The sequence below is a fragment of the Pyricularia grisea genome (assembly GCF_004355905.1).
Source record: "Pyricularia grisea strain NI907 chromosome Unknown Pyricularia_grisea_NI907_Scaffold_1, whole genome shotgun sequence".
Lineage (NCBI taxonomy): Eukaryota > Fungi > Ascomycota > Sordariomycetes > Magnaporthales > Pyriculariaceae > Pyricularia > Pyricularia grisea.
In genome coordinates this window covers 7,618,455-7,643,766 of record NW_022156716.1, presented here as the reverse complement: position 1 = coordinate 7,643,766, position 25,312 = coordinate 7,618,455, and the positions used below count along the sequence as shown (strand labels likewise).

Sequence of the window (25,312 nt, the reverse complement as noted above, 5' to 3'; positions counted from 1 at the left end):
GGGGGGGGGGGGCTGACGAATCTAGCTACAGACAAAGGATGGAAGCTTTTGGAAATTTCCATTCTTCGGCTTAATATCCCCCAGCTGCAGGTGGTAAATATCCCTCTGAAATTACTTGCTAGCACTATTGTCTGGATGCAGGATTGGGACGAATTTCTCTAGTACCAAATGGATAGATATCGTAGATCCAGAATGGTGGCAGTAGGGCGAAGAAAAAAGTTACACACATGCAAGCCACTGTTGCAGGTTACTCACAGTAAGAAAAACAAAAGTAGCACACGTGCGAGGCTGTTGATGGCTCGTTCTGGGTAGTGTCGCATTGTGTCGGACCGTGACCTGTACATCACCTCTTGGCTAGTTCGTGTCGAACCCGCCCATCACGCTTGTGGCTGCGAACGGGTGAGCTGTTAGCTGTAAAGTGTGTGCCAGTAATGCTTTGTTGAGAACTGGATGGCAGCTGTTTGTTGCCTTGGCGAAAGCAAGGCTATGAAAGATACGATAAACTCGTGGACGCAGGGACGTAACGCACAGATTTCTGTCTTTTTGTCTGTTCATGAGGTGACTTTGGAATTGGGGGTAGTATTTTTTTTTTTCTGCCTATGCGGCTGATCTGTACGTCATAGAAGGACGGTTGATAATGGGACAGAGGGATAAGCGGTTGTGCAGAACCAAAGCTTTCCCAAGTTCGACAAAGTACCTAATGTGCTTCATTGGGCCATATGATCAAAAAAAATAAAATTATAAAATTCCAGTCCAGCCACTGTTCTTTTGATCGGGCATTAGTTCAACGACCGTTTGTCTTTATGTTTTATTGCTTTGGTCGGGTAGGGTATCTTGGTAGGGTTTCTTTAGCATTGGGCAAAAGAAAGGGAAGTTCCGATGCAACATGGGCTCTCTCGACTTTTCTTCTTCTTCCCCAATTAGGGGGCAGCTTAGAGTGTTACCTAATTAGATAATATACGTTCGTCTGGGGCCGGCGCCGTACATGGCCAAATAGCGTCACTAGTGATCTGCAACCCGGGCCCCCGCCTCGATTGAGGGAGGAAACTCGCCACCGCACCAATCTCCAAGGAATTTCTAACAGGATCTGACCATCTTCCGACGGCGAATGGAAGGAAGAGGTATTGACGAAAGGAACAAAATTAACTCAGGAGAAAATAAGCATTAGAACAAGCACTGGCACAAAAAAACCCAAAAAAAAAAAAGCCAAACCAACATCCGCTTGTCGCCTATTTTGGATTCTCTATAGGGGCAAAAACATCCCAGCCTAGTGCTACAATTGTTGATTACCTAGCCAAATCACATTTGTACAGGTCAAATAAGGAAGGAAATAAGGAAGAAATTGAAACACCCGAGGAAATAATCAGAAAAAAGGGGACGAAGGGAAAAAAAAATACATTCCCTTCTCATAGCCATGGCGGCTGGCCACATCAAAGTGGCCCTTGTAGGCCTGTCAGCGACCGCCAAGACGTCTTGGGCCCAAGAAGCCCATCTGCCCTACCTCCTCTCACCGCTCGGCCGCTCACGCTACGAGTTGGTCGCGCTCTGCAACTCGACCGCCGCGTCGGCCGAGGCCGCACGGGCGCGCCACGGCCTTCCCGACACGGTCAGGACCTACGGTGACCCCGCCGACCTGGCCGCCGACCGTGGCGTCGACCTCGTCGTCTGCTGCACGGGTGATGACGACAACGACGACCAAGACGTCGTCGATCAAGACCATGATGGCGGCAGCAGCCGTGCCAAGACGGCCGCTCCAGCCCTCCGCGCAGGCAAGGCAGTCTACGTCGAGTGGCCCGTCGCCGAGAGCCTGGCGGCCGCCGTGCAGATGGCAGCCGAGTACGCCGGCGACGGCGCTTCGTCCGCCGGTAGCGTCGGCGGCGGTAGCGTCAGCAGCTTCACCGGGAGCGACTGCTCCAGCCCTTCGTTCCCCGGCGCCGCCAGCAACAACAGCATCGTCGGTCTTCAGGGCCGTTTGAGCCCCGTCGTGCGTAAGGTCAAGGACATGCTCGACTCGGGAAGGGTCGGCGGCGTGCTTAGCAGCGAGGTGCGCGCCTTTGGCACCCTACAACCCCGCGAACACGCCGCGCCGAGGAGGATGTCACGGTGGCGCGGGGAGGGTCGTACGGTTGGTGGTGCAGGCGGCGGCTGTGACGTCGTCGGTTCGTCACTGGCCCACACGCTCGACTACGTGCACGAGGTGCTGGGCGAGTTCGAGGCCGGGACCATGAGGTGCCGCATGCAGGTTCAGCGGCCAGCCTTTGCCGCGCGGGTCGGCGGTGACGAGGAAGGGGAGAAAGGGAGTGGCGGTGTGGTGCCTGACGTGCCGGATCTCGTCGTGGTCCACGGGCAGCTTGCAGGCTTCCATAACGCTGCACCAGACGCTACGCTGTCCGTCACGTACCGAACCGGACCGCCGTTCAAGGGCCAGCCGGGATTGGCGTGGACGATCAACTGCGAGCGGGGCGAGATCATGATCACGAGCCCGAGCGGGCCGTATCTACACTCGGATTCATACGCGGCCGACGGCGAGCTGGAACAGGTCACCATCCGGGTCCACGACTTCCTCAACGACCAGATCATCAACGTCCATTGGGACTGGGAGGACTGGCAGCTGTCGCTTCCGGTACGGGCCCGTAACGTCGCCCATCTTTACGAGAGGTTTGGTAGGTGGTGGGAGAAGACGAGGCGGCGGGAGGACGCCGTGTTGAAGAGCAACATCGGGTACAGTACTGTTGTTGGTGTTGGTGGCACCGGAAACGGTCAAGCCTTGAGGGTAGCCGAGGACGACGACTGGCCCAGGATACAGGATGGCATCGTCAGGCTGAGACAGTTGGATGCCATGTTCCGCCAGTATGATTCCCAGCGTCTCGCCTAGGTAAGATGGCCTTGCATTTCTGCTTTTTTTTCTGCTTAACTTAGCGCAGCGTGCTTGTAGGTTTGTTTGTTTCTGCTTTGTTTTTTTTTTTTTTTCTTTCTTAGAATGAACTTTATACACCTCTCAAGCCTAGGGGGTAGTTACGAGATTTATCCAACAGATCAATGCATGGAAACAGTAATATCGTCATCATAAATCGTCATATACAACCGACTAGTTAGGTACCTAGGCGACGTCATACTCATGTAACCTTCCGCAACAGATAACAGAGCCGCCGAGAAGCCCGTGCGCATCAGACACTAACCAATGTAAACGGGCAATCGACTCCCGCAAAGCTCACTCTTGCTTGAAATTTGACGATCATCCTTGTGGAAATCGTGAAGCCGCAGCCAGCAAAGCATACGAAACACTAAAGTGAACCAGACCTCGGATGAGCGAATCTCAGATATCAATCTGGGATCATGCATTTCCGCCGGATTTTGCTGCAGCGGAGATTCCATCATATTTCGCGGCGTTGGCGGTGTTGGAGATACTGAGCTCGCCTCGTGTGTAGAGTCGGTTCTTATATGGATATAGGTTTCGGTTCTTGTCAGGCTTAACCTGGCCCTCTCTACCACGCGCGGACGAACTTCGCCAAAGTAGATTTCCATAAAGACATGGTGCCTCTGCTCTGGAGAAGCAGCGCTGAGCTGCACCACTCCCACGCCCGAGTGCGTCCTGCCAACCCCGTGGTGGGCGTGCATGCTTGCTCGCTTAGCCTTGAATTCCGCATCGGCATCCTGCTGTGAGACTGCCACTTTTTCCTCGTCGTTGACGATCCGCAGCACTTCTTGAACGTGCTCGCGCAGAACGACCTTGACGCATTCTCGATTGTGGGGCATTCCCAGGAAGCCGTCACACCATTGAATAGCTGCCTGCAGCTCGTCGCATGAACCGAATGTGAGGTGATGCTCGTTGCGATCCGGCTTGCTACCCGTATCTTTTTCTCGTTTCCATTCTTCCCACTGGCTTGTGAGGGTTTGGTAGACTCGTGAGGTGTATTTCCGTAGCTCCCTGATATGGGCGGATACTGTGGAGCTGCCTGTCGGCATCAGGTCCTCTTCATGGATTAAATGATGGAACTCGTTCAAGAGCCTCCGCAGGTCAAAAAACCTCTTATCCCAAGTATACACCGTAGGATTGGGAACCACTCGAAATGGTAGGCCCGAGACGTGTGGGGTCTTGGACAGCATACCCATGATCTCAAAAGCAACTGTTTTTTTTTTTTTCATACATGTGAATAACCAGGTTGCAAAGCATGGGATTAAGAAAAGTATTGGGTATAAACCTACTAGGAAACAAGTGGCCATGTTTTTTCTTGTCATCCCTCAGAATGTCAGCAGTACGAGTGTTACAGCCGAAGGAAGCCACCGTCTCGGCGAACTCATTTAGGCTGCCTAGAAGAAGATATTCAAGGTCTTCAGGCTCATCTGTGACAAAATCAACGGGCATCTGCTTGGCCTGGGAGTATATCGTAGGAACAATGCCGAACGAAAAGACCTTCACCAGCTCCGAAGGAACTGTACGGTTGTCACGGAACCCGTGTTTACCGTAGATCTGAAAATTGAACATGATGCCCAGATCAGGAACCTGAGTACCTGTAAGCAGGTACCCGTTTCCCTCAGCCCGATACTTGTCCTTGGATCGATCAAACTCCTTCCAATGAAGACCCAGCATTGCCGAAATCTCGACAATATGACACATTGTGCTTGTTGCGTATGGCTTTTTGATGTTTGAGGGCATCGTATCCCAGCTGCGTGGTTTGGCCTGCACAGCAACGACTAGCTCGCGATCGCGAAAGGGCGGTTGTGGACATCTGCCCAACTGGTTCTTGCGTGCATGCCACTCGCGCTCTGCTATAAGCCAATTGTTTGACTCGGCCTCCATGCGCTGGAACTCGGTCAACAGATGGACCCATGTTGCTTTCTCGTTGTCTGCTGTATGGATGCGTTTTGCCGACTCGGCTTTGGCTGATATACTCGAGTTTGTGTTGGTTCGTGTCAGGTTCCATGTCCCTGTTTTCCGCGTTTTAACTCTCTCGTTTGGAAACCCTAAAGATGACATCTTGACCAGTGAAGAAGGCCTGGATCCCAACGGGGGCCGGACCGCGGCTATGTGTGAGTTGAGAGGATCCGTTTTGGTCTTCACTTGGCTCTCCTCACTGCCGTCGATGCAGTCTATGGGCTTCTCTTTTATAGGGCCGTTCTTGTTGCTCGCCTTGCATACAAACATGACCGGCGTCTCGAATTGTACCTCAAAACGAAGTTCTTTCCATCTGAAGACCCGTCTTTTGCTGTCTGACCATTTGCCCATGACGCGCTCGTCGCAGTTCGAGAAGCCCGTGGCTGATGCGTAATACTGCTGAAGGACTTGCAAAACAGTTCCTAGGAGAGCAACCAGAGCGATTGCCAATGAGGCTATCGCTACATAGAGTTCTGGATCGGGGGCACCGCCGCCGTTCGCGGCGTTGGCTTCAGCGTTATCCATTATTTGTGATTGCAGTGTCGCTCGGGGCGGCTGGTTTCGGGTGTCGCGGTGTCGAAATTCAAGAGATTGAAGAGGAGTCGCGGTTCATATCATACGATGAGGATTGCGTTGACTCGTTCAAGTCAACGTGTGATCTTGGTTTCAAACTCAAGAGGTCGTTGGCCAGTGGAGACAAGCTCGGTGAGGCTGTGGCTCAATACCATCAGCGCGACATGAAAGAGACCTGGATCTGTTATTTCGATACTGTTTCGATTAGAGGAAAGGTTCAAAAATCGCCGGTGAACAACTGAAAGTCTCAGCTCACTTGATCGGAAAGATGCAGGTATGCTGTTCAGCATGTCCAAGGGGCATCTTCAACGGCCTCGGGAGGCTTCGCTGCAGGCGCGACGTTGTGGCGCTCCGCTGCACGCATGCTTTCAGCTGCACCCTAAAGCGTCCGCGAAAATAACAAGACCCTGGCCAACTGTTGCCGAGACCCGGGGGGCGCAGCCCCAGGGATATCGGTCAAACATTACTGGCCCTTATTGCAATTGCTGTGAAAGCAATCAAAATGGACCTGGTCGAATCGAGATTTTCAAAATAGGATAGGAGAACATTCACGAGAGGAAGAGGAAATGAGGGCGCAGTTCTAAATGTTGAAGCTACTTGAGTTGGACAAGCCAAAATCGCAAAAGCATGCCCGCTCTCTCTCAAGCTCCTTCCTAGCTTGACCAAACCGGGGATGGCTCAGCTACCTGCCTAGCGTGTTTCTCAATCCCTGTCCCCGCACAAGTGGCTGCTGTCAGCTGGAGGGAGGAGCGTGGGGGACTCTATTCCCACGTGCTCAGTCTCGTGACTAGCAATCGGTGTGCCGTTCCATCCGCCATCCGAACGCCTTTCTCTTGGATGGTTGCTTGTCTTTGGACGATTACTGTGTGCCCAAGTCAAGTCACCCTGGACCCCTTCCACCTTCTCGATTGAGAAAGTTTCTGGGTGACACACACGTGTGCACTCATTTTTTTTATGCAGCATCCATTTTCACATGAACCTTTGTCGACCATTTTTGTTGAAGATATTCTCGGCAGTGTTCAATTGATATTGAACTCATGCGGTCCGTCCTTCGCCTCCCATCCATATGCCGGCTTGGTTTCCACACGGCCCCGCAATCTCCCGGGGAACGATACTTTTCCCGCTCTCTACCGTTTACTAAACCGGGGTATCAAAGTACAATTTCTCCATGGATTAAACATTAAAGATTTTTGACTGGCTTCTGATGCTGGTTTGCTTATTCTTCTCCCTAATCTGGCTCATCGCTTCGGCCCAGCAGGCGTAATAATTACCGCTTTGGCATATCACCATCATTCCCCCATTGCCAAGACGATGCTTATCCACCTACCGCCTTGCGTGAAGCCCACTCAGCGAATGGCATCATCGGACCGTAGGGCTGCTTTGGGAAGGTCTTTGCACCATGACCTTGGTGTCGCGCTAAATTACTACGCAGTAATAGGGCCTATGTGGATTGGTTTTTTTTCCACCTCACATCCACCTGTCTGCCACCCCACGCCCCTATTGGGAATGTGCTCTTCTGAAGGTGAGCAAGTGCCGCATTCGCCATCACCCGACCCGAGGCAATCCCGGGGTTGATGGATGCTTGCAATATCGACCAGCAAGGCTCTCGTATCTTGCCGCTGCATCCAAGATGGTTGCTTACACGTATACGCCTTAAGGCATCATTCTTGGCCAGAGACGTACAACTACTTGCGTGCAAGACAATATTGATGACTGCATTTTCAATATAACACACATTGCAACTCTGTAGTTTTCAGATAAGCTTGCAGTCTTTGGATGGTAGTCTACATATTTGGATCAGTATTCTCTCTTGTTGATTTCTATCGTACCATTTGATTTCTTCGTCCTTGAGTGCAAAGCACTCGGACTACCCCATTCTCCGCTTTTAGATGGACCCTTATCTATGTTCTACTTGCCACATTTAAACGCCAAGAGGTCACAACTGGAGCAAATACAAGCTCACGATATGCCTGACTCAATGGCATATCTTCCTTCTTAACCTGCCTCGTAAAATTCCTTGAAAGAGGTGTAAATTAGCAAGTCCTGCCCCTATTATCGTTAAGGAGGATGGCATCCGTACCGAACCAATTAGCTTGCCATGATCTTGTTCCCACCACTCAAATGTCCTTTTCAAGGCTCCTAGCTGGAACCTATCACAGGACATCTATGCAAAAGCAACCTTCCCTGTTGAATCTTGGACATATGGGCATCAAGCATTGCCAAGACCTGTGCCCACCCTCTACAACCCATGCCATTTTGTGAAGCGTGGCAACTCGGCTTGTTATGGGTGCTTCAGGGGATGGATTATCTAGTCGGTCTTTGCTTCTGACTCCTCCTTCTACTTCGAGAATCTGACAGCCGCCGTGTAGTAGTAGCTCACAGCAACCAAGGGGTCTGTCAGGGAACCGTGGAACCATGTCGTTACTAACAAACTCGTTCCTCCATGGTGTGCAACGCATTCGTTCAGAAGAGGAAGTTGTAAAAAGTAGACAGGGGTCTTGAGGTTCCCTGTCTGTGAAGGAAGTCTTTCAAGATGGGACCCATCTACTTCGTGTATAAGATGCTCATAGCCCGTTCTTCAGATATCTCTCTTGACCTATTCGCCCTCATCCTCCCACAAACCTCCGCCGTCAAGCTGCAAGGTTGGACCCTCCCTGCTCATTACCTCTTACGGCCTCAGCCCAGCTCTAGCTCTTTCGCTGTTATTTGCGCTCCAAACTTTCAGCCGCAGCCATGAGGTATTCACTTTCACTTGCCTTGTTGGGTGTCGCAGCCGTCACTGTCGTGGCGCACCCTCACGCCAAGGCCAGTCATGGAGTTGAGCGCCGTGCCATTGACCTGGATGCTTTCCGCCTCCAAACCACGGCGAAGTACGTCTCCAAGGAGGAGGTTCCTGACCAGATGAGCCTGTCGTTTGTCTCCAGCGACAACTACGTCGATGTGGCTACCGACCTCGTCAAGAGCGTTGCACCTGGTATCGAGTTCCGCGTCGTGGATGACCACTACGTGGGTACCAACGGCGTTGCCCATGTCAACTTTAAGCAGACCGCCCACGGGATTGACATTGACAACGCTGACTTCAACGTCAACGTAAGTAACAACAAGAATACACCAATGCACTGACGACTCGGATGGCTAACATACATGTCTCTATTAGATTCTTGATGGCAAGGTCTTCAGCTACGGCAACAGCTTCTTCACTGGAAAGATTCCCGAGGAGAGCCCCCTGAAGAAGAGGGACTTCTCCGACCCCACTGTCGCCCTCACTGGTGCTACCAGTGTCCTTCAGCTTCCCGTCACCGGCGAGGCCAAGGCTGAAGCCAAGGAGGGCACTGAGATTTACACCCTCAAGGGCACATCTGGTGCCGTCTCGGACCCAGAGGCTCGCCTTGTCTACTTTGCCAAGGACGACAGCCTAGTTCTGACATGGAGGGTTGAGACGGATGTTGAAGACAACTGGCTGCTGTCATATGTGGACGCCAACAACCAGGAGCAGATCCACGGCGTTGTCGACTACGTCTCGCACGCGTCTTTCCAGGTCTACCCATGGGGCACCAACGACCCCCTTGAGGCGGGTGCGGCCCGCCAAACTCTCACGGACCCCTGGGACAAGACGAGCTCGCCTTTCGGCTGGCTCAATGATGGAACCACCACCTACACCACCACTCGGGGAAACAATGCCATCGCTCAGTCTAACCCTACCGGTGGCAGCGCCTACCTGACCAACTACCGCCCCACCAACGCAAACTCTATCTTCAGCTACCCGTGGACTCCTGCCATGTCGCCACCGAGCTCGTTCGTTGACTTCTCGGCCACACAGCTTTTCTACACAGCCAACGTCTTCCACGACCTGCTGTACAAGCTCGGTTTCACTGAGGAGGCGGGCAACTTCCAGGTCAGCAACAACGGCAAGGGCGGCCGCGCCAATGACCAGGTCATCCTCAACACCCAGGACGGCGCCTTTACCAACAACGCCGACTTCTCCACGCCTCCCGACGGACAGAACGGCCGCATGAGGATGTTCATCTGGACCTACAGCACGCCGCAACGCGACTCCTCCCTCGAGGCCGGCGTGGTCATCCACGAGTACACCCACGGCCTGTCCAACCGCCTGACCGGTGGACCGTCCAACTCTGGCTGCCTCAGCGCCCTCGAGTCGGGCGGCATGGGCGAGGGTTGGTCCGACTTCTTCGCCACGGCCGCGCGCATCAAGGCCAACGACACGGCCAACACCGACTACGCCATGGGAGAGTGGGTGGCGAACAACCCCAAGGGCATCCGCTCCTACCCTTACAGCACCTCGCTCTCGCGCAACCCCCAGACCTACGCCACCACCAACAGCCTCAGCTCGGTGCACCCTATCGGCAACGTCTGGGCCACGGTGCTGTACGAGGTCCTTTGGGCCCTTGTTGCCAAGCACGGCCTCCAAGTGTCCACCTTCCCGACTTTTGACGCCAACGGAGTCCCGACCTCGGGCAACTTCCTCGCCCAGAAGCTGGTCGTCGACGGCCTGGCGCTCCAGCCCTGCAACCCCAACTTCGTTCAGGCCCGCGACGCCATCATCGATGCCGACCAGGCCCTCACCGGCGGTGCCAACAAGTGTGCGCTCTGGACCGCCTTTGCCAAGAGGGGTCTGGGCAGCGGTGCCACGTACGCCGCGAGCAAGAGGAGTGTCGAGAGCATGACCATCCCCACTGGCGTCTGCTAGATGGCTTTGCTGGAGGCGATGGATATGACGGGTTTCTGTGGCCTGGGTTTGGATAATGGCACCAGGTGGGCTCACAGTTGAAGCTCTTTGTTTATTTGTATATATCTTTCTTTGTCCATTCAGTGTAAATATTGTCATACAACGCGCATATTGATGAATGTATCTTTCTATTCATGATATCATCTTGGCTCTCTATACGCCAAGGTCTGTGCAGCTTGGCAAGTGAAAACAGTCTTTTCGGAAACCAAAACGAGATCTTGGGGTATCAAAGAGAACGGCTCCAGTCTGACCAGGCATCGACGGCATAGGCAGGGAGAATGAGGGGTGACAGCCTACACACCACATCATGGCCCAGTCGGGACATATTCTTTGGTAAAGATGGTGAACCAAGCAACACGCCAAGCGAGTAAAACCTCCTGCCGTCGAGAAAAAAAAAAAAAAGTCTTGGAGATTTCTGGCCAGAACGACAAGCGAGCGGAACTATCAGTCTTGGAAACTTCGAGTCTAGAATGGCCGAAACCCCAGATGTCAAGTCCGAGCTCAGGTGACCTTGGTAGGGCTGGAAGCGGGTGGCTGTGGCTCAAGTAGTCAAGACATTTCCAAGCCTGCGGGAGCCCCCTAGGTTCCAGACTCCTCCCTTGAAATCACGAACGTAGAAGCTCATCAGGGCAGGTCATCACGAGGTTTCAACATTCTCGCCGGCGGCACAGAAGAAATAGCCATTTCGCTTTCGGGTATCCGGCACGATGGAAGAGGTTCGCTCGCCAACACCGTGATGATGCTTCCTTGGACCAGGGGGTGCAAAAAGAACTCAGGATTGTGTTGGTTAACACCTGCCTTGAACCAGGAAGAAATAATTTTGTTTTTCTTTCTTTTTTTTTTTTTTGTCCATTTGGTACCACTCCATACATACTCCGTACGGCTGACATGCAAGCCTGCAGCATACCTCGGCTACTTGCTGCCGAGGCCACGGGAAAATTAAAGGGCTGATACTGAGGGAAGAGCAAAAAACCACTTGCTTTAGCGAACAACGGTGAGCGCCAGAGGAGCGGAAGGGAGGCTGCTTCCAAAGTCGCGTGGTCCTCTTTGGTGGGCCTTTCAATACGCCCCAATAAAACCCCTTGGGTTCTAGTCTAGACTAAGAAGAGTAATGACAATGTGTCTGGAGTTCAGATATTGCTCTTGTGCCTGCCCGATCTTTTCCCTCTTGACAAAGCGATTGGTCATTATGGGCAGACGCGGTGGGAGAAGGCAAAAACCACTGAAAAAAAAAAAAAAAAAAAAAAAAAAAAAAAAAAAAAAAAAAAAAAAAAACCAATAAGAGCAAGAAATCCCACCAGGAGAAAGGGAAAACAAAAGGCTAGTCCCGGGTAAATGCCAAGCGAGATGCGCTTTTAGCCTAAAGTGCCCGGAAACTCTACCTGGGGGTGGGCATTGGGGGTGGATCTGGATGGGTGGCGGCTTGGCGTGTGTGGCATGAACAAGAAAAAGAATCCGGACCTATAGTGTTGCTCCTTTTTGATCCAATTAAACGCGGCACGCGTCGAACTTTCGGCAGAATTGTGATTCATGTTTGTTGGTGTTGGGGGAAGCTTTCCCCGTGGGGATGGATAAAAACAGCTAGAGGAAACAAAGAAAGGGCCCCCAAAAAATGTGACAAGAAAAGGAAGGAAGAAAAAAGCCGGCCCGAGGACGAAAGGATCAATAGCACATAAATCAACTCTACGGTGGAAAAAAAAAAAAAAAATAATCGAGAGGCTCGATTGATCAGTGTGGTGCAAGGCAAGTCGGGCCAGAATGCTCCCTCACTTTTGGGGGGTAGCTGACCAACATCTTTCGGAATCCTTCCCTCATTGCCGATAAAATCGCACCCCACCTCACAGGGTAGTCAATCTGGCGGCAGAGTGATTCAGTTCTAGATCTCCACCTCATGCAACACGGTTTTCAGCTATGGGAAACCGCATGTCTGTCTGGTTTATTGCAAGTTTTATAGCTTGTCTATTGAAAGCGAGTTATGATGTTGGGAGATTTCCCGCTACATATATAGAATCTACCAACACCTGTATTTGTGATAACAACACAGCAAACATTGGGAAATGTTCTTGGAGCAGATATCTATTTATCCGCACACTCTCCATGTTTGTGTCTCTGTCTGTGACCCATGGGTTGGGGGAGGAATGTCGTTTGGAGTTCGGATGGTAGCGGTAGCAGGGTTGCAGGGCTCAGGCTTGTCAGGGTGCAGGGGACCGCATTTGAATTGAGCAGTTGATGGATGACATTCTACACGTTCACCGTACTGATAAAGCACATTCTCTGCTGCGCCGTTCATCCCGTCGTTGCATTGTTACGAAGTTTAATTAGCCAGAAAAGAATAGTCCATGTTCATGTACCTTGTCTTCAGCTTGTTGTATGCCGAGTCCCGGCGAGATGGGTAGATTTATTTTGGTCTATTGACATCTTTTTTGTGGAAGAGATTGAACGATGGTTTGCGGCTAGTGTTTACGGTGCAAGGGCGGCTAAGCTGTGATGCAAGAGATCATTCGTCGAGTCGTACGTTTGTTGCTGAAGCGAGATCGGGAGAGTAGGTGCAACTTTACTGCATAACCTGCCCAGGTGTGAACTTGGAGTCCAAACTTTTTTTCTGGGAAATGAACTGACCGACCAGGCTTTCTTCTGTACCTACCACGGTAGGGTAGTTCATACCTGGAGAATATTGCGCCATGTAACTAACTTAATTTGCCTTGTGACGAGTAGCAGTGGAGGGCATCAAGGGCCAATCCTCGCTGCTGGTTGGGCTGGAGAGCTCCGGACTGAACCATGTTGCTCGAGGAAACTGCACTGCACTTGAAAGTGGAGTTGGGGTTTGCAGGTGCCCGAAAATGGATCCTCAAACAAAGAGGTACCCCACCGAAATCGCTGATCGTAGATCGTCTTTGTCGAGTCTTCAGTCAGACTCTACCCTAATACCTACCTAGCCACCTAGGTACCTGCCTACAGTAGGTACCTGCTCACAATTGAAAACAGAAATTACAGCCGCCATGCAAGAAGACAAAAAATTTTGCCTCGGAAAATAAATGAAGTCGTCTAAAACTCCCAACACCATGTATCCTACTCACTCGGCAGCACCGTACAAGACGGAATATTGTCAAGCTTCGTACTCGGAGCAGAACATCCAAATTTGACCGTTGATCGGTTCTACCTCAAAACCTCCCTTGTTCTTCCCCAGGTCAACCGCCGCCCCCCACTCCCGCCAGTCGACAACGAACCAGTCAGCCAGCTCCAGTTCGGTACCCTGTTCTATTGGAGGCATTTTGCGGCACATTTCCCCGGTTGCTCCGTCCAGGATGACAGAGGCTGGTTAGGTTTTTTGTAGTTTTATTTTATTTTCAAATTTCTTTTTTTGTTTCTTTTTATCCCGGTTGCATATTATACTCTTTTCTTTCAGCTCTCTTCCTTTTTAGCAGCCAACAACAATCCAGAGACTACGTATGATGATTCCGATCCGTGCCCAGTTTCCCCCCTTGCAAGAATAATGTTATTCAGGGGGTCGCCAAGAAACCGCCAACATGCAAAAATTGATGATTTGACATCTCCACATATGTACGCTTTAACGACCTTGGCTCTGCGCATCTCTTGACAAAATCAAGCCGTTCTTGGTGAGCTTAATTGGCCATGGCACACTTGGAAAAGCGGCAATGACCTTCGGCTCCCTTTTTCCCTCCCTCCCTCGTGTACTAATCTGTTTTCGTAGAGTCTAGGCGAACTCGTTTGCAAGTCACCAGAAAGCCTCGTGATTGAGCCTAAGATGACAGTCTCACGGAACGACGGGCTGTTGTTCCTGTTGGTTTCTATGACGAGCTCAACTTGTTGAATCAACTCCGCGGTGGCAAGGATCCTCAAGGCTATCGGTGTAAAAGTAGGTGAGGCAGGTGAGTCCAGTCTATGATGCGAATATCTCAACTTCCCTGGGTGCTTGTAGCACAGTTAAGGTGTTGATTTTGGGTGGGTTGTTGCTCCTGTGCACTGCTCACAACCAGCTAGAGTTGCTTACCTGGGAAACTACTTGACCTTGCAATATCATATTGGCTTCGATCCTCTCACATACCCGGCAACACCGGTAGTACGACCTGTGCTTCTTGACCCAAACCATCATCAGCTTTCTTCTCGGTGTCAAGATCCACGGCCTCGCCACTGAGAGTCAAATCCCCAAAAGACGGTAGAGGCTCTGATTGGGTTGATCACCACCCATGTTTTCCAACCCGCGTAAAATCACAGTAACAGATAATCAGTTTGTTGCCACTGTCTGCATCAGTTACAAGCGACAAATGCGACGCACAATCAAACGAGATCAGGCAGCCTTCAGTGGCACCTTCGGCCAATTTTAAATCGCCTCTCGCCTTGCCTAGTCAGGCCAGCTCAGTCTGGACGCCTGGTTATGGAGTGTAGGTACTATATTTCCATAAACCAACTGGTTTCCTTCAGTGGAACCTAATACATTATTCACCGGGGCTCCCCTTTATCCACACCCTGGTCTTTTTCTCCCACCGATGCCACCTTCTGTTGCACCTGCACGGCCCGCTCAGCTTACTGGTGTGGTTGTGGTCTTGTAATCACCCTGTGCAGCAGCGGAAGGAAGTTAACAATGGCCGTCCACCTTTTCCCGTCAGTTCCCCAATCTGAACAAACAACCCCACACCCTCAACTCCACAACCCCAACTTTGGGTTGGGGATACAGTCATGTCGTGTTGTGCCCCGGAGTCTATCAAAGACATCCGCCCAAAAAAAAAAAAAAAAATCCATTCAGACCCCTGTCCTCTGTCCCTGCTTCTTCCTTGGGAATGTTTCCCACAGAACACGCCCCTCCTTTTCCAGCTATGCTCTCTCGGAGTTATCTTCCAGAAGACCCTTGCCATTCGCGGTGTCTCGTGTATAAGGAGACACGATCCCGGCCAACGATTTCCACAGTCGCCCGTCTGAGTTTCTCTTTCGTCTCGTTCTTCTTCTCCCGTCCTTACGAGGTAGTAAGGTTCCTTCCTTATATCCGTGCTGCTTAGGATCAGACGGTCTCCTGACTATCACTTTTTCAAATCTCTTGAACCAATATACCCACATAGTGATACCCGGCCTTTGACGTCGTCATGGCTCCAAACATCGGCATAAGCACTCGCACCGCCGAGCTCGAGGTAGCTCAGGCTGAGGCACCCAGGTTTGAACATGTCGTCTGGTACAAGGAGCCGCATTTGCGCAAGTTGTACGTTTGCGCAGCTGTTCTTATGGTTGCCTCGGCCACAACTGGTTACGACGGAAGTCTGCTCAACGTCTCGCAGCAGATCGACGAATGGAAGGAATTTTTCGACGTTGCTATCAAGGATGACAACAAACTTGGTATCCTGATCAACATGTTCAACATTGGTTCCATTATCTCCTTTTTCATCACCCCGTATGTCGCCGATACCTATGGCCGAAGGACCGCCATCGCCTCTGGCTGTGCGCTCATGGTAGCCGGAGGTTGCGTGACTGCCTTTGCAAATGGATACGAGATGTACCTGGGTGGTCGTTTCATCCTAGGTTTCGGTAACTCCCTCGCCCAGATGTCCTCGCCCCTGCTTCTTACCGAGATCTGCCACCCGCAGCACCGTGGTCCCGTCACTGCCATCTACAACTGTCTTTGGAACCTGGGAGCTCTCCTGGTCGCCACCATTGGTGCCGGTACTGCTCAAATCAGCAACGACTGGTCATGGCGATCAATCACCTTCCTCCAGATTGCGCCCTCCGTCATCCAGCTTTTGGTTATCTGGTGGATCCCTGAGTCGCCTCGTTATCTGGTCAACAAGGACCGCAACGAGGAGGCCTTGAACGTCCTCGCCAAGTGGCACGCTGGCGGCGACATCAACAACGCCACCGTCCAGTTCGAGTACCGCGAGATCCGAGATGTCATCAACGCCGAGAAGAATGCCGACAAGGCCACGAGCTACATGGACTTTTTCCGCACTAAAGGCAACCGCTGGCGATTGGCAATCATCATTTCGCTTGGTGTCATCTCCCAATACTCTGGCAATGCCATCTTGTCCAACTACGTCGACATTGTTTACGAGGGTGCTGGTATCAAGGACCAGAACACCAAGCTTGCCATCTCTTGCGGAAAGACCGTCTTTGATCTCATTGTCACCATCACTGCTGCGTTGAACGTCGACAGGTTTGGACGTCGCCCACTGTTCCTTGTCTCTGTGTTCGGTATGGTCGGCTCTTTCGCTTGCTGGACCATCACCGGAGCCGTCTACGAGAACTCGGGCGAGACCAACGCCGGCGCTGGCTACGCACAGATTGTCTTCATCTGGATCTTTGGTGCTTTCTACGGCATTGGATTCTCAGGTCTTCTGGTCGCTTACGCTCTTGAGGTCCTTCCCTTCCACCTTCGTGCCAAGGGTATGATGATCATGAACATTACCGTGCAGGCTATACTGGCTCTTGGAAAGTAAGTTTTATCTCTTTTTGTCTTATCTACTGCCATCTTGTCCTACCCCTAAAAAAAGGATTGAGAAATACGATGCTAACAACTGTTTTCTCTATAACAGCCAAACCAACAAGCTCGCCTGGAACAACATGCCCAACCACTGGAACTTCATGTTGTTCTACACCCTCTGGGATACCGTCGAGCTTGTGTTCGTCTGGTTCTTCTACGTCGAGACCCGGGGCCCGACCCTGGAGGAGATCGCCAAGATCTTCGACGGCGACCAAGCGATCCCCCACACCGACCTGCACCAGATCGAGAAGGAGATTCATACGGCAGAGCACGAGGACGAGCTCGTGCGGGCCGAGTCGAGGAAGGCAGCCAACTAAAAGGATGTCGCCTCCTTGGTTATATCAATCCTGTCGACTGCGTTCAGTTCTCTTGCTTCCATGTTCACTGACGTGTTTTTCTACGCGCCGGTACTCCATCATACCATCTTATTTGTTTTTCTTTTGGCTTGCAAACCCTTTCGAAGAAATAAAGAGGGATGGATAACAACCCCAAATTTGATACCAAATCGAGGCTTTGTTCTCTGCTCTCGGCTAAAGTTGACACCTTTTTTTCTTGGAAAGGGATAAAAAGGTGTGGGACGATGTCGACCTTGTTCATAGTCTCACTTTGTCGCTTGAGTCCTGCACTACTCTCATCGGCAAAAGAGACATTTGTACCTGTGTCTCGGCTGAGCTGGCGTGCAGTCTGGGGGCATTCGAGGCGGGCATCATATCAAGCCACGATCGTTATGACAAAACTTGCCTTCTTATTTAATACCAATTTTTCTTTTCATTCTTCTCACGTACATGGCAAATGCTGAGTGTGACCAATTTTGAATCTTGTATTGTCTAACCATGAAACATATCTTCTTGCCAAGCCCCCAAGAAAAAATAATTAAGGGTTCATTAATCACATAAACGACGACACCACCTCAAAGGGTAGACGCAGGGGCTGCCCTTCTGTACTACATAGGACGACAATATCATGCACAGGTATATATACACCCCACTTTGTGAATGCATATCAAAGGTGTTTAGCCGAAACTCGTCACTCCCAGTTGGCTGTCTTGAGAGAACCGACCCCGAGATTTGGTGATTATTCCTTTTGGTTTCGAATCCGAGGTGAGGCCGATGATCCGGTGATACAGAACAGGTAACAGCAGGATTTAAAATGGATAATCACATGGAGGTAAAAGGGCCAGCAATTGCAGGACTTTTTGCTCTGGGTCAACTTTGTTGGTTTGCTCTATCGGCAAACTGTTTGGGCCTGGACATGTCAGTTTAGATCAGAAACTCTGGCGCGGCATCTGGCTGGACTTTGAAACAATAAAAATGTTGTTGAGATTATGCAAGAAACCAAGTTCAATTGCAGTCTTAGTTCTGGTGATAATGCCACCGCCATATACCTGTTTTGACGAACAGCTCTTCACCAACAAAGTTTAACATTTATTCAAGGTCGAGTAAATTATTCCCATATACAAAAAAAAAAAAAAATGTACACGCGTTTCTCTACAACCAACCAACCCGCCACCCGATTCAAAACATCACCTCTCCTTCCTATCCCTCCAAGCATCCTTGACCATATCCGCACACCGCTCCCCGACCATCAGCACAGGCGCCATGGTATGACAAGCGGGGATCTTGGGGAAGACGCTCGCGTCGGCGACGCGAAGGTTGGAAAAGCCATGAACGCGGAGCTGCTGATCGACCACGCCCCTGCGCGGGTCGTTGTCCATGCGGCAGGTCGAGGTGAGGTGGGCGCCCGACGAGCCGACGAGGCGGGCGAACTCGTCGACCTCGGCGTCCGTCACGGAGCGCCAGCCGTCGCGGGCGTCGCGCAGCTCGACGTGGCCGTGCTCGCGGTCGCAGTCGCGCACAAACTGCGGCACCGGCTCGCGGAACACGGCGTTGAACACGAGCCGCTTGCTGCCGTCCGTCGATAGCGTGTGGCCCGGCGAGGGCTGGATCAGCTCCGTGTTGACGCCCGGGGCGATGACGAGCGCGCAGGGGAGTGGGTAGCCGCTGGTCGCGAGCCCGTGCAGGACGCGCATGGAGAAGCGGATCGCGGTCCGGGCCGTGCTAACGTCGCGCGGGTCGTCGAGGAACGGGTAGGTTATGTTGGGGTGCGCGTCCGGGTCGGCCGAGGTGAGCTCGAGCGAGCCCTGGGAGTGGGGTTGGAGGAGCGCCGTGTGCATCGCCAGCATGGGTGGGTAGCCTGGCATGGGGTTCTCGAGGCAGTTGATGGCGTTGACCATGAGCTCGAGGTCCGGGGTGTTGGCGGGGTCCATGGCGTCCATGTTCTCCGGGCTGGTCTTGACCGTCATGGTCTCCCTGTCGACGGTGGTGGTGCGGAGGAACGCGGCGTAGTTGGTGCTGGAGGTTGCGAATATTCCGCGGTTGAAGACAAAGTACATCAAGATGCCCCACAGGGCCCAGAACCAGTGTTCGGCCTGGCGAAGGGACTCGGTCATGGCGACCTTGGCCTGCACAGGGAAGCAGATGTGGTCCGCTAGGTTCTGGCCGACGGCGGGGAGATCCTTGGCCACGGGAATGCCGACCTTTTCTAGATGGGACTTTGGTCCGATGCCGCTGAGCAGCAGGAGCTGGGGTGTCTTGAGGGTTCCATTGCAGACGATGACTTCGCGGCGGGCTTTGACGTAGAATTCCGTCTTTGCCGTTGTCGTCTTCTGCTGCTGCTGGTCTTGAGAGCTGCTAGGTTTTGTCTTGTTGGCTGGGCGGAAGTAAACACCCTTGACCTGTCCTGCTTCCGCGTCGAGGTCGAGCTTGGAAGCACTCACGCCGGTGCAGATGGTCAGGTTCTCCTGCCGCTCCAGTGCGATGGATTTGTTCAGGTAGCCCCGGAAGGCGGTGGCTCGTCTACTCTTGGGGTCGATGGCCACCTCGAGGTGTTTATAGCACTGTGCCGGTGCCTTGGGTGAGTTTGGGTCATGTGTTGTGGGAAGGCCCAGGCCGTTGAAGACTTTTTCGAGGCTGTAGACGGGTTTAATTAGTTAGGTAGCCAGCCAAAAGTTGTGTATTTTCTCCAGGCTCTTGTCATCAACTAACAAGGACCAACTCACTAGGGATAGAAGCGGAAACTATGCTCCATCTGACGCAGAGGGATGGGGCCAGTATGACCTCTTGACGGATCATCAGGACGGTCAATGACAGTCTCCATTTTGTTAAAGTACGGTTCGACCTTGTCCCAATTCCAATCAGACAGTCCCATACCGTCGGCCCATTCCACATAAGCCCCCGGGGAGCCTCTGGTGTGCAGCATGGCGTTGACGCGGGACGAGCCGCCGATGCCCTCGGCGGCCCACAACCTGAGGCGCTTGCCGTAGGCGATATCCAGCGGGGCGGCAAAGGTGTCGCGTACGGACTGCATAAAGTCCATAAACATGTTTTGCGACACGAGCGGGATCCGAGTCAGGATCCAGTCGCTGGCCTGGCCTTTCTCCAGCACCAGGACGCTGGCTCGGTGGCCCGTCACGGGATCCGGCTCGCTCAGCCGCGACGCGAGCACGCAGCCGGCTGTTCCGGCGCCGACGATGACATAATCATACGTTTGGCCGTGAACCTCGGCGCCTGTGCGTTGCGGGTAGGGAGTTCCAAAGGGCCATGGCATGGCTGCTAGCACCTAGATGGGGAATGGTTGGTGCTTTGATGGCTTGAATATTGGACGAAGTCCAAGAATATATGAGGAGGGTGGGTAGGTAGGTAAGGTATGTATGCTAGCTATATAAGGTTGGGTGCGTGCTTCATGTAGGGCACCTTGCACCCACCAGACAGACTGTGGGTGTTTGCTACCACGTAAATGCCTAGGTAGCTAAGGTAAGAAGGTACCTAATAACATCCATGACGGCCGCGCTGTTCTAAGTTCAGCACCGTGCGGGGTCAGGTTGCCTGGCAGTGGGGCAATGTCACTCACTGCCTTGACGGGTACCTGAACTGATCTTACGTGGAAATCCTTGCGGATCATTTTGAATACCATAGCTGAGGTGAGATTGATAAAAAAAAGCTCAGTAATCCGTGTTGTAACATTTTTTTTATTTCACCTCGTGTGAGAACCAGTAAAGGCATTGGAATTGTGACTTAGTATCATGCAGGGGAGAAAAAAGTTACTAGAGCTTCCTAAAACTGACACGCTTGCCACGTTACCAGCAGCAGCCTAACGTCAGGTGAAATAGCATAGTTTTGATCCATGTCCGTTTGGGTCTAGCATGTAATTAGCATACTAAAACTATATTATTATACTCTACATACAGTAAGCCCTCAATCCTTGTCCAGGATTCCACAGTCTTGGACTCATTTATACCCGTCGAGACCCAAATTATTATGAAAAGTGACAATCGTACCGGCGATATATCAAGATAAATAACTGCTTCTTTCTTTCAATATTGATACTGTCACGTGGATACTACGTCCTGCGTAATACCATACCAAAACATATTATGGTAAAGACTGTAGGTCATTTCTTAGGTATGTACTTGCCTAGGTGGGTAAGTGAGTTTGGTGGGTTCAAAAGGAACAGGAGGGTTTACTATGGTAACTTACAAAACACCGCTTAACTTTCAAAGAGTGGAGGCCATTTATTTGTATGCGTGCTTACCGCCCCCCGCGGCATCTTTTCGGGAATCTCGTCCAAGCCAATGATTCTCAGATCCACGTATTAGCTTACCATACCAAGCCTACCAATTTCCCACTGCCTTGCTCATAACTTGATTGCTATCTACCCATCACATGCTGCCGATGAATACGATGCGCTAAAGGACTATATCGTTAGAAATATGGAGTATGTGCGGCCCAGTCGCAGAGCTTGAATGGAGGTGCCAAAGTCCACGTATAATCTCGCTGTCCAGTTGTATCCGTATGTCTTACGATTGCATTAGGCCCCGAATACAAGCAGATGATCCACTTCCAACAAATAGGCTTCTCCAGGAAGGCGCCGGAGACACTTGGCTCTGACTGTTTTAACTGATGATTTAAGTTTAGTCTCACGTTCTGTAAAGGCAACAAATGCACGTCGACTTCCGGCCCGTTGAAGACACGCGTCTTTCATCGGGAACATTCTGCCCAAATCGAGCCATTTTTCCTATTTCACATCGCTGTTACATTTTCACATACGAAAGTGGTATTTACTTACAATGTCACCATGTGATCCTGTACGCAGTATCCTTGTTTCTACATGTTCTGGTTGCAGGTCTCATTTAATTCTGCTCGTATATGTGGTAACAAAATCCATACCCAACGGTAGCTTTTCTTTTCTGCCGAAAAGATCAGCAGGCAAATTCGACATATCAATAAACTCGAAGAAGAACTCCTCGGAAAACCAAGAATAGCGCTTTGTATAAGCAATATGTGATTCGTCGCTCGAAAAAGGGCGCCAATAACAAATCATCCCATAACTCAGGGTCAATAAAGCGATGGAATTTTGTAATTACAAGGCCATAAATGGGAGTGACCTTCTACAGGAAAACACAAGTAATAACATCAAGGCATCGGTTGCCAACTGGAAAGAAAACGTGGACTCAATTCTCATAAGTCGACATGGAAAGGGCGCCACTCATCGCACTAGCCTCAACAATCTTGCTGGCATTCTGTGTCATACTTCGCCTGCAGCGCAAGTGGATGCTGTCAAAACTCCCGATACGGCGCCATCTCTCCCGGGAGAAGCTGTACCTACCTGTCCAGCTTCGAGACCATATACTTGCAGGGGTACCAAAAGGTTCCGCAACACAGTCCATCTCATGAGCACGGCCGACGGTGAAAAGGTCATACTGCCGCTCAGGTACCTGTGATAGCTCCAACAGCTAAACGATGACGAATTCGACAGACATCTGCTCCTAAAGTGGGGGCTCAAGACTGAAAACACTGGCTTCGACACAAAGGGCGAACCGGGGTTCCTTCCGCAGATCATCAAGTCCGAACTCAAACCCAACTTAACCCGCATCAAACCAGCTCTCTGTCAGGAGGTGGAAAGGACCCTCAACGAGCAACTCCCGCAACGGAGGACTGGGTCTTGCACAAGGTCGAGGCCACGCTTCTGCCCATCTTCACCCACCGTCTCGGGCCGCATCTTTGTCGGGCCGGAGCTGAGCCGCACGCCCCCGAGTACATCGACCCCGTGCGCCACGTTACCAACAGCCTGATGCGGGCGGTCCGAAGGCTCAAGCTGTGGCCGCGGTGGATACGTTCCCATGGGCTAGTAGTTGACGCCCGAGCTGAAGCTGGTGAAGATATACCGCGACAACGCAGATAAGATCATGATGCCGGTCATCAAGCGGAGATGGGAGATGTCCGACGAAATGCTGCAGTGGATGCTGGTGAAGGCCGAGAGAGGAAACATTAGCGATGGTGTCGTGTGCGAGCTGCAGCTCACGCTCATCATGTCCTCTATCCATAGTAATGCCAGGGGATTTACTGATATGTGAGTTGATATCTTTTGTCTAGGGCGGCGTCGACCTTGGCCAGCGATGCGTTATGACTGACGGCTTGTCCCAAATATCATTCATTTCTCCCCTTCCTGGCATGTTATTCTATATCTATTGGCATCTAGGTCTTCCATGCAGAGAGCGTCCCTCAAAGTCTATGCAAGTGGCATATTCCACCGAGATTACTTTTCAACGCCCCAAATATAAATAAGAAACTCACCTCCACCAATTATAATAATACAATTGCCCCAAGCTCAAAACTCTCGCGACTCGCCTATACTACAGACGTCAAAGACCCCCTCCTCAGCAATCCCCGACCTCTTGAGAGCCTCCCTAAGCAGCCTCGGCGGCTCTTCGACGTCCTCGCTGGTCAGCTGCCAGGTGCCCCAGTGCTTTCCCAGGGCCCTTGTGCATTTGGTGTCCTTGAAGATCTCGACGGCGTCGAATGGGTCCGCGTGGACCTGCGACCACAGCCAGCGCGGCTTGTAGGCGCCGACGGGGATGAGGCCGAGGTCGAAGGGCCCGCGGAGCGCGCCGATCTTGGCAAAGTCCGGGTTGCGAGGCAGGGAGGCGTGCTGCGGTCCGTAGTAGTCTTGGTCGTCGCCCGGCTGCAGCTCCGGCACCTTGCGGTAGCCCGTGTCACCGGCGAACCATACGGATCTGCCGCCTGACGAGACGGCCCACGACGCCCACAGGGTCGTGTCCTTGTCCAGAGGACCGCGGCCAGAGGCGTGCTGCGACGGGAGGCAGGATATGGTCGCCGTGGCGGCGTCTAGAGAGGAGGAGGGGCCGTCGTCGGCAGGCTTGAGTCGCAGCTCGGCATCCTCCCACCAGTCCATCTCGGTCACGTTGGCGATGCCGCTGCTCCTGAACCAGCGGGCCAGGCCCAGGCCGACAAAGAAGTGGGCCTGCGGGTGCCGCGCGGCGATCTGCTTGACGGTTGGGTGGGAGAGGTGGTCATAGTGAGAGTGGGATATTACGACGGCGTCGATGATGGGTATCTCGGCCACCTGGCAAGGAGCAGGGGTGAAGCGGCGGTACGCCGAGTTGAGGAACTCTGGCAGCGGCGAGCAGTGCGTCTCAAAGACCGGGTCGAAGAGAACGCGGATGCCTGAGGGGAATTCGATGTAGTAGCAGGCGTGGCCTAGCCAGGTTGCACGTAGGCGGTCCGAGGCAGTTCGCGAGGGGAGAAAGGTCGGCTCGATGACGCGGATCTTGTGGTTGGCTGTTGAGGGCATGTCCATTTCGCCATTCCTGCGTGCTCTGTTTGGGAAGGTGAGTGGTTAGCTGGCTGTGCCCTTGAGAAGGAAAAAAAGAAAGAAAAGTACAGTTTATGTTTGGAAAGTTAAAAAGTAGGAGCTTACTTTCCCATCCGCCTAAAGACGTCAACAACGCTATGTTCTTCGCCGGCAGAAGGATGTGGATTTCTGAACTTGGTGCGATTTCCACGCTTATCCTTTACGTGGTGTGATTGATAAGCTACATCGTCAGGGACGGCAGCTGAGTTGGTTTTGGTAACGCTTGCAGTGTATGCAGTAGACATCATGCTTGATGTTTGTATGTTCCTTTGGAGCAGCAAAAGCTTCAACTCGGAATGATGACGGATGTTGCGAACGATTGGTCTCGAAAGTCGAGAAGCTAAGCAGGTCGCCATCCTCCCAGGCTCGGGCTCCTAGGAAAATTTATAAATGCGGCCGGGTGGTGTGGTGACATGGCGCGGGTGCAGGCGCAGCATACGTAAACGGTGTTGTCGAGTGACTAGATTCAGCTCCATCATGTATGTATGTAGGTTGACTGTGACGGCGGACAGAAGATGAAGCGGAGCAATTGACGGAGCTAAGATTAATATGGATAGTTCCAGCCCTGCCAAACGACTGCTGAACCTGGACAAGGTGCCGGGGGAGTTCATAGATGAACCCGGGTCAAAATTAAACTGAACCCCCTTCAGAAATTTTTTGACCCACTTTTTCTCTAAAGGGGGTTCAGCTTTCCAAACCCCATATAAATTTGATTGGCCAATTAAATTTAAATGCGGGTTTATCCAACGTATACCCCGCCCATACGGCGCCTGCGCGGCGTATGCGATATATCGAATTTTTTTCGTTTTAAATCCCTTTTTTTTGATTTTTTTTACAATAATAATAATAATTTGTATATATATCGTCTAAACCGCCCAATTCCAGTTTATTTAAAGCTTTTTTTCGCAAATAAAATAATTGT

General features: G+C 51.9%; 8 protein-coding genes across 8 annotated transcripts in view; 4 read left to right on the top strand and 4 right to left on the bottom strand.

The window, feature by feature from the left end:
• The window catches only part of PgNI_02331 (uncharacterized protein), a gene marked incomplete at both ends in the record, with an annotated part of 3,159 nt that extends 2,839 nt beyond the window's left edge, over positions 1 to 320 (bottom strand). Inside the window, one exon of the mRNA XM_031122398.1 lies at positions 281 to 320. Coding sequence (XP_030987382.1) covers positions 281 to 320 — 40 coding nt within the window. The remainder of the gene's footprint in view (positions 1 to 280) is intronic.
• A 1,094-nt stretch (positions 321 to 1,414) lies between these two features.
• PgNI_02330 (uncharacterized protein) lies at positions 1,415 to 2,875 on the top strand (the record flags this gene model as incomplete). Its single annotated transcript, XM_031122397.1, has 1 exon — positions 1,415 to 2,875. The coding sequence occupies one exon, from the start codon at positions 1,415 to 1,417 to the stop codon at positions 2,873 to 2,875; it is 1,461 nt and encodes a 486-aa protein (XP_030987383.1).
• PgNI_02329 (uncharacterized protein) lies at positions 1,812 to 5,992 on the bottom strand. The gene is made up of 3 exons (XM_031122396.1): positions 5,706 to 5,992; positions 4,207 to 5,644; positions 1,812 to 4,127 (listed from the first exon to the last, which is right to left on the bottom strand). Exons 2-3 carry the CDS (start codon positions 5,399 to 5,401, stop codon positions 3,175 to 3,177), a joined length of 2,148 nt encoding a protein of 715 aa, XP_030986020.1. The 5' UTR covers positions 5,402 to 5,644; positions 5,706 to 5,992; the 3' UTR covers positions 1,812 to 3,174.
• Positions 5,993 to 7,847: 1,855 nt separating this feature from the next.
• On the top strand, positions 7,848 to 10,334 carry PgNI_02328 (uncharacterized protein). The gene is made up of 2 exons (XM_031122395.1): positions 7,848 to 8,539; positions 8,607 to 10,334. The coding sequence occupies exons 1-2, from the start codon at positions 8,183 to 8,185 to the stop codon at positions 10,155 to 10,157; spliced, it is 1,908 nt and encodes a 635-aa protein (XP_030986019.1). The 5' UTR covers positions 7,848 to 8,182; the 3' UTR covers positions 10,158 to 10,334.
• A 4,534-nt stretch (positions 10,335 to 14,868) lies between these two features.
• PgNI_02327 (uncharacterized protein) lies at positions 14,869 to 17,467 on the top strand. The gene is made up of 2 exons (XM_031122394.1): positions 14,869 to 16,632; positions 16,733 to 17,467. Exons 1-2 carry the CDS (start codon positions 15,296 to 15,298, stop codon positions 16,995 to 16,997), a joined length of 1,602 nt encoding a protein of 533 aa, XP_030986018.1. The 5' UTR covers positions 14,869 to 15,295; the 3' UTR covers positions 16,998 to 17,467.
• Positions 17,468 to 18,202: 735 nt separating this feature from the next.
• On the bottom strand, positions 18,203 to 20,286 carry PgNI_02326 (uncharacterized protein; the record flags this gene model as incomplete). The annotated part of the gene is made up of 2 exons (XM_031122393.1): positions 18,203 to 19,649; positions 19,739 to 20,286. 2 exons carry the CDS (start codon positions 20,284 to 20,286, stop codon positions 18,203 to 18,205), a joined length of 1,995 nt encoding a protein of 664 aa, XP_030986017.1.
• Positions 20,287 to 21,893: 1,607 nt separating this feature from the next.
• PgNI_02324 (uncharacterized protein) lies at positions 21,894 to 24,943 on the bottom strand. The gene is made up of 2 exons (XM_031122391.1): positions 24,457 to 24,943; positions 21,894 to 24,355 (listed from the first exon to the last, which is right to left on the bottom strand). The coding sequence occupies exons 1-2, from the start codon at positions 24,744 to 24,746 to the stop codon at positions 23,347 to 23,349; spliced, it is 1,299 nt and encodes a 432-aa protein (XP_030986015.1). The 5' UTR covers positions 24,747 to 24,943; the 3' UTR covers positions 21,894 to 23,346.
• PgNI_02325 (uncharacterized protein) lies at positions 22,409 to 23,092 on the top strand (the record flags this gene model as incomplete). The annotated part of the gene is made up of 3 exons (XM_031122392.1): positions 22,409 to 22,449; positions 22,620 to 22,818; positions 22,871 to 23,092. The coding sequence occupies 3 exons, from the start codon at positions 22,409 to 22,411 to the stop codon at positions 23,090 to 23,092; spliced, it is 462 nt and encodes a 153-aa protein (XP_030986016.1).
• Positions 24,944 to 25,312: the final 369 nt, after the last annotated feature.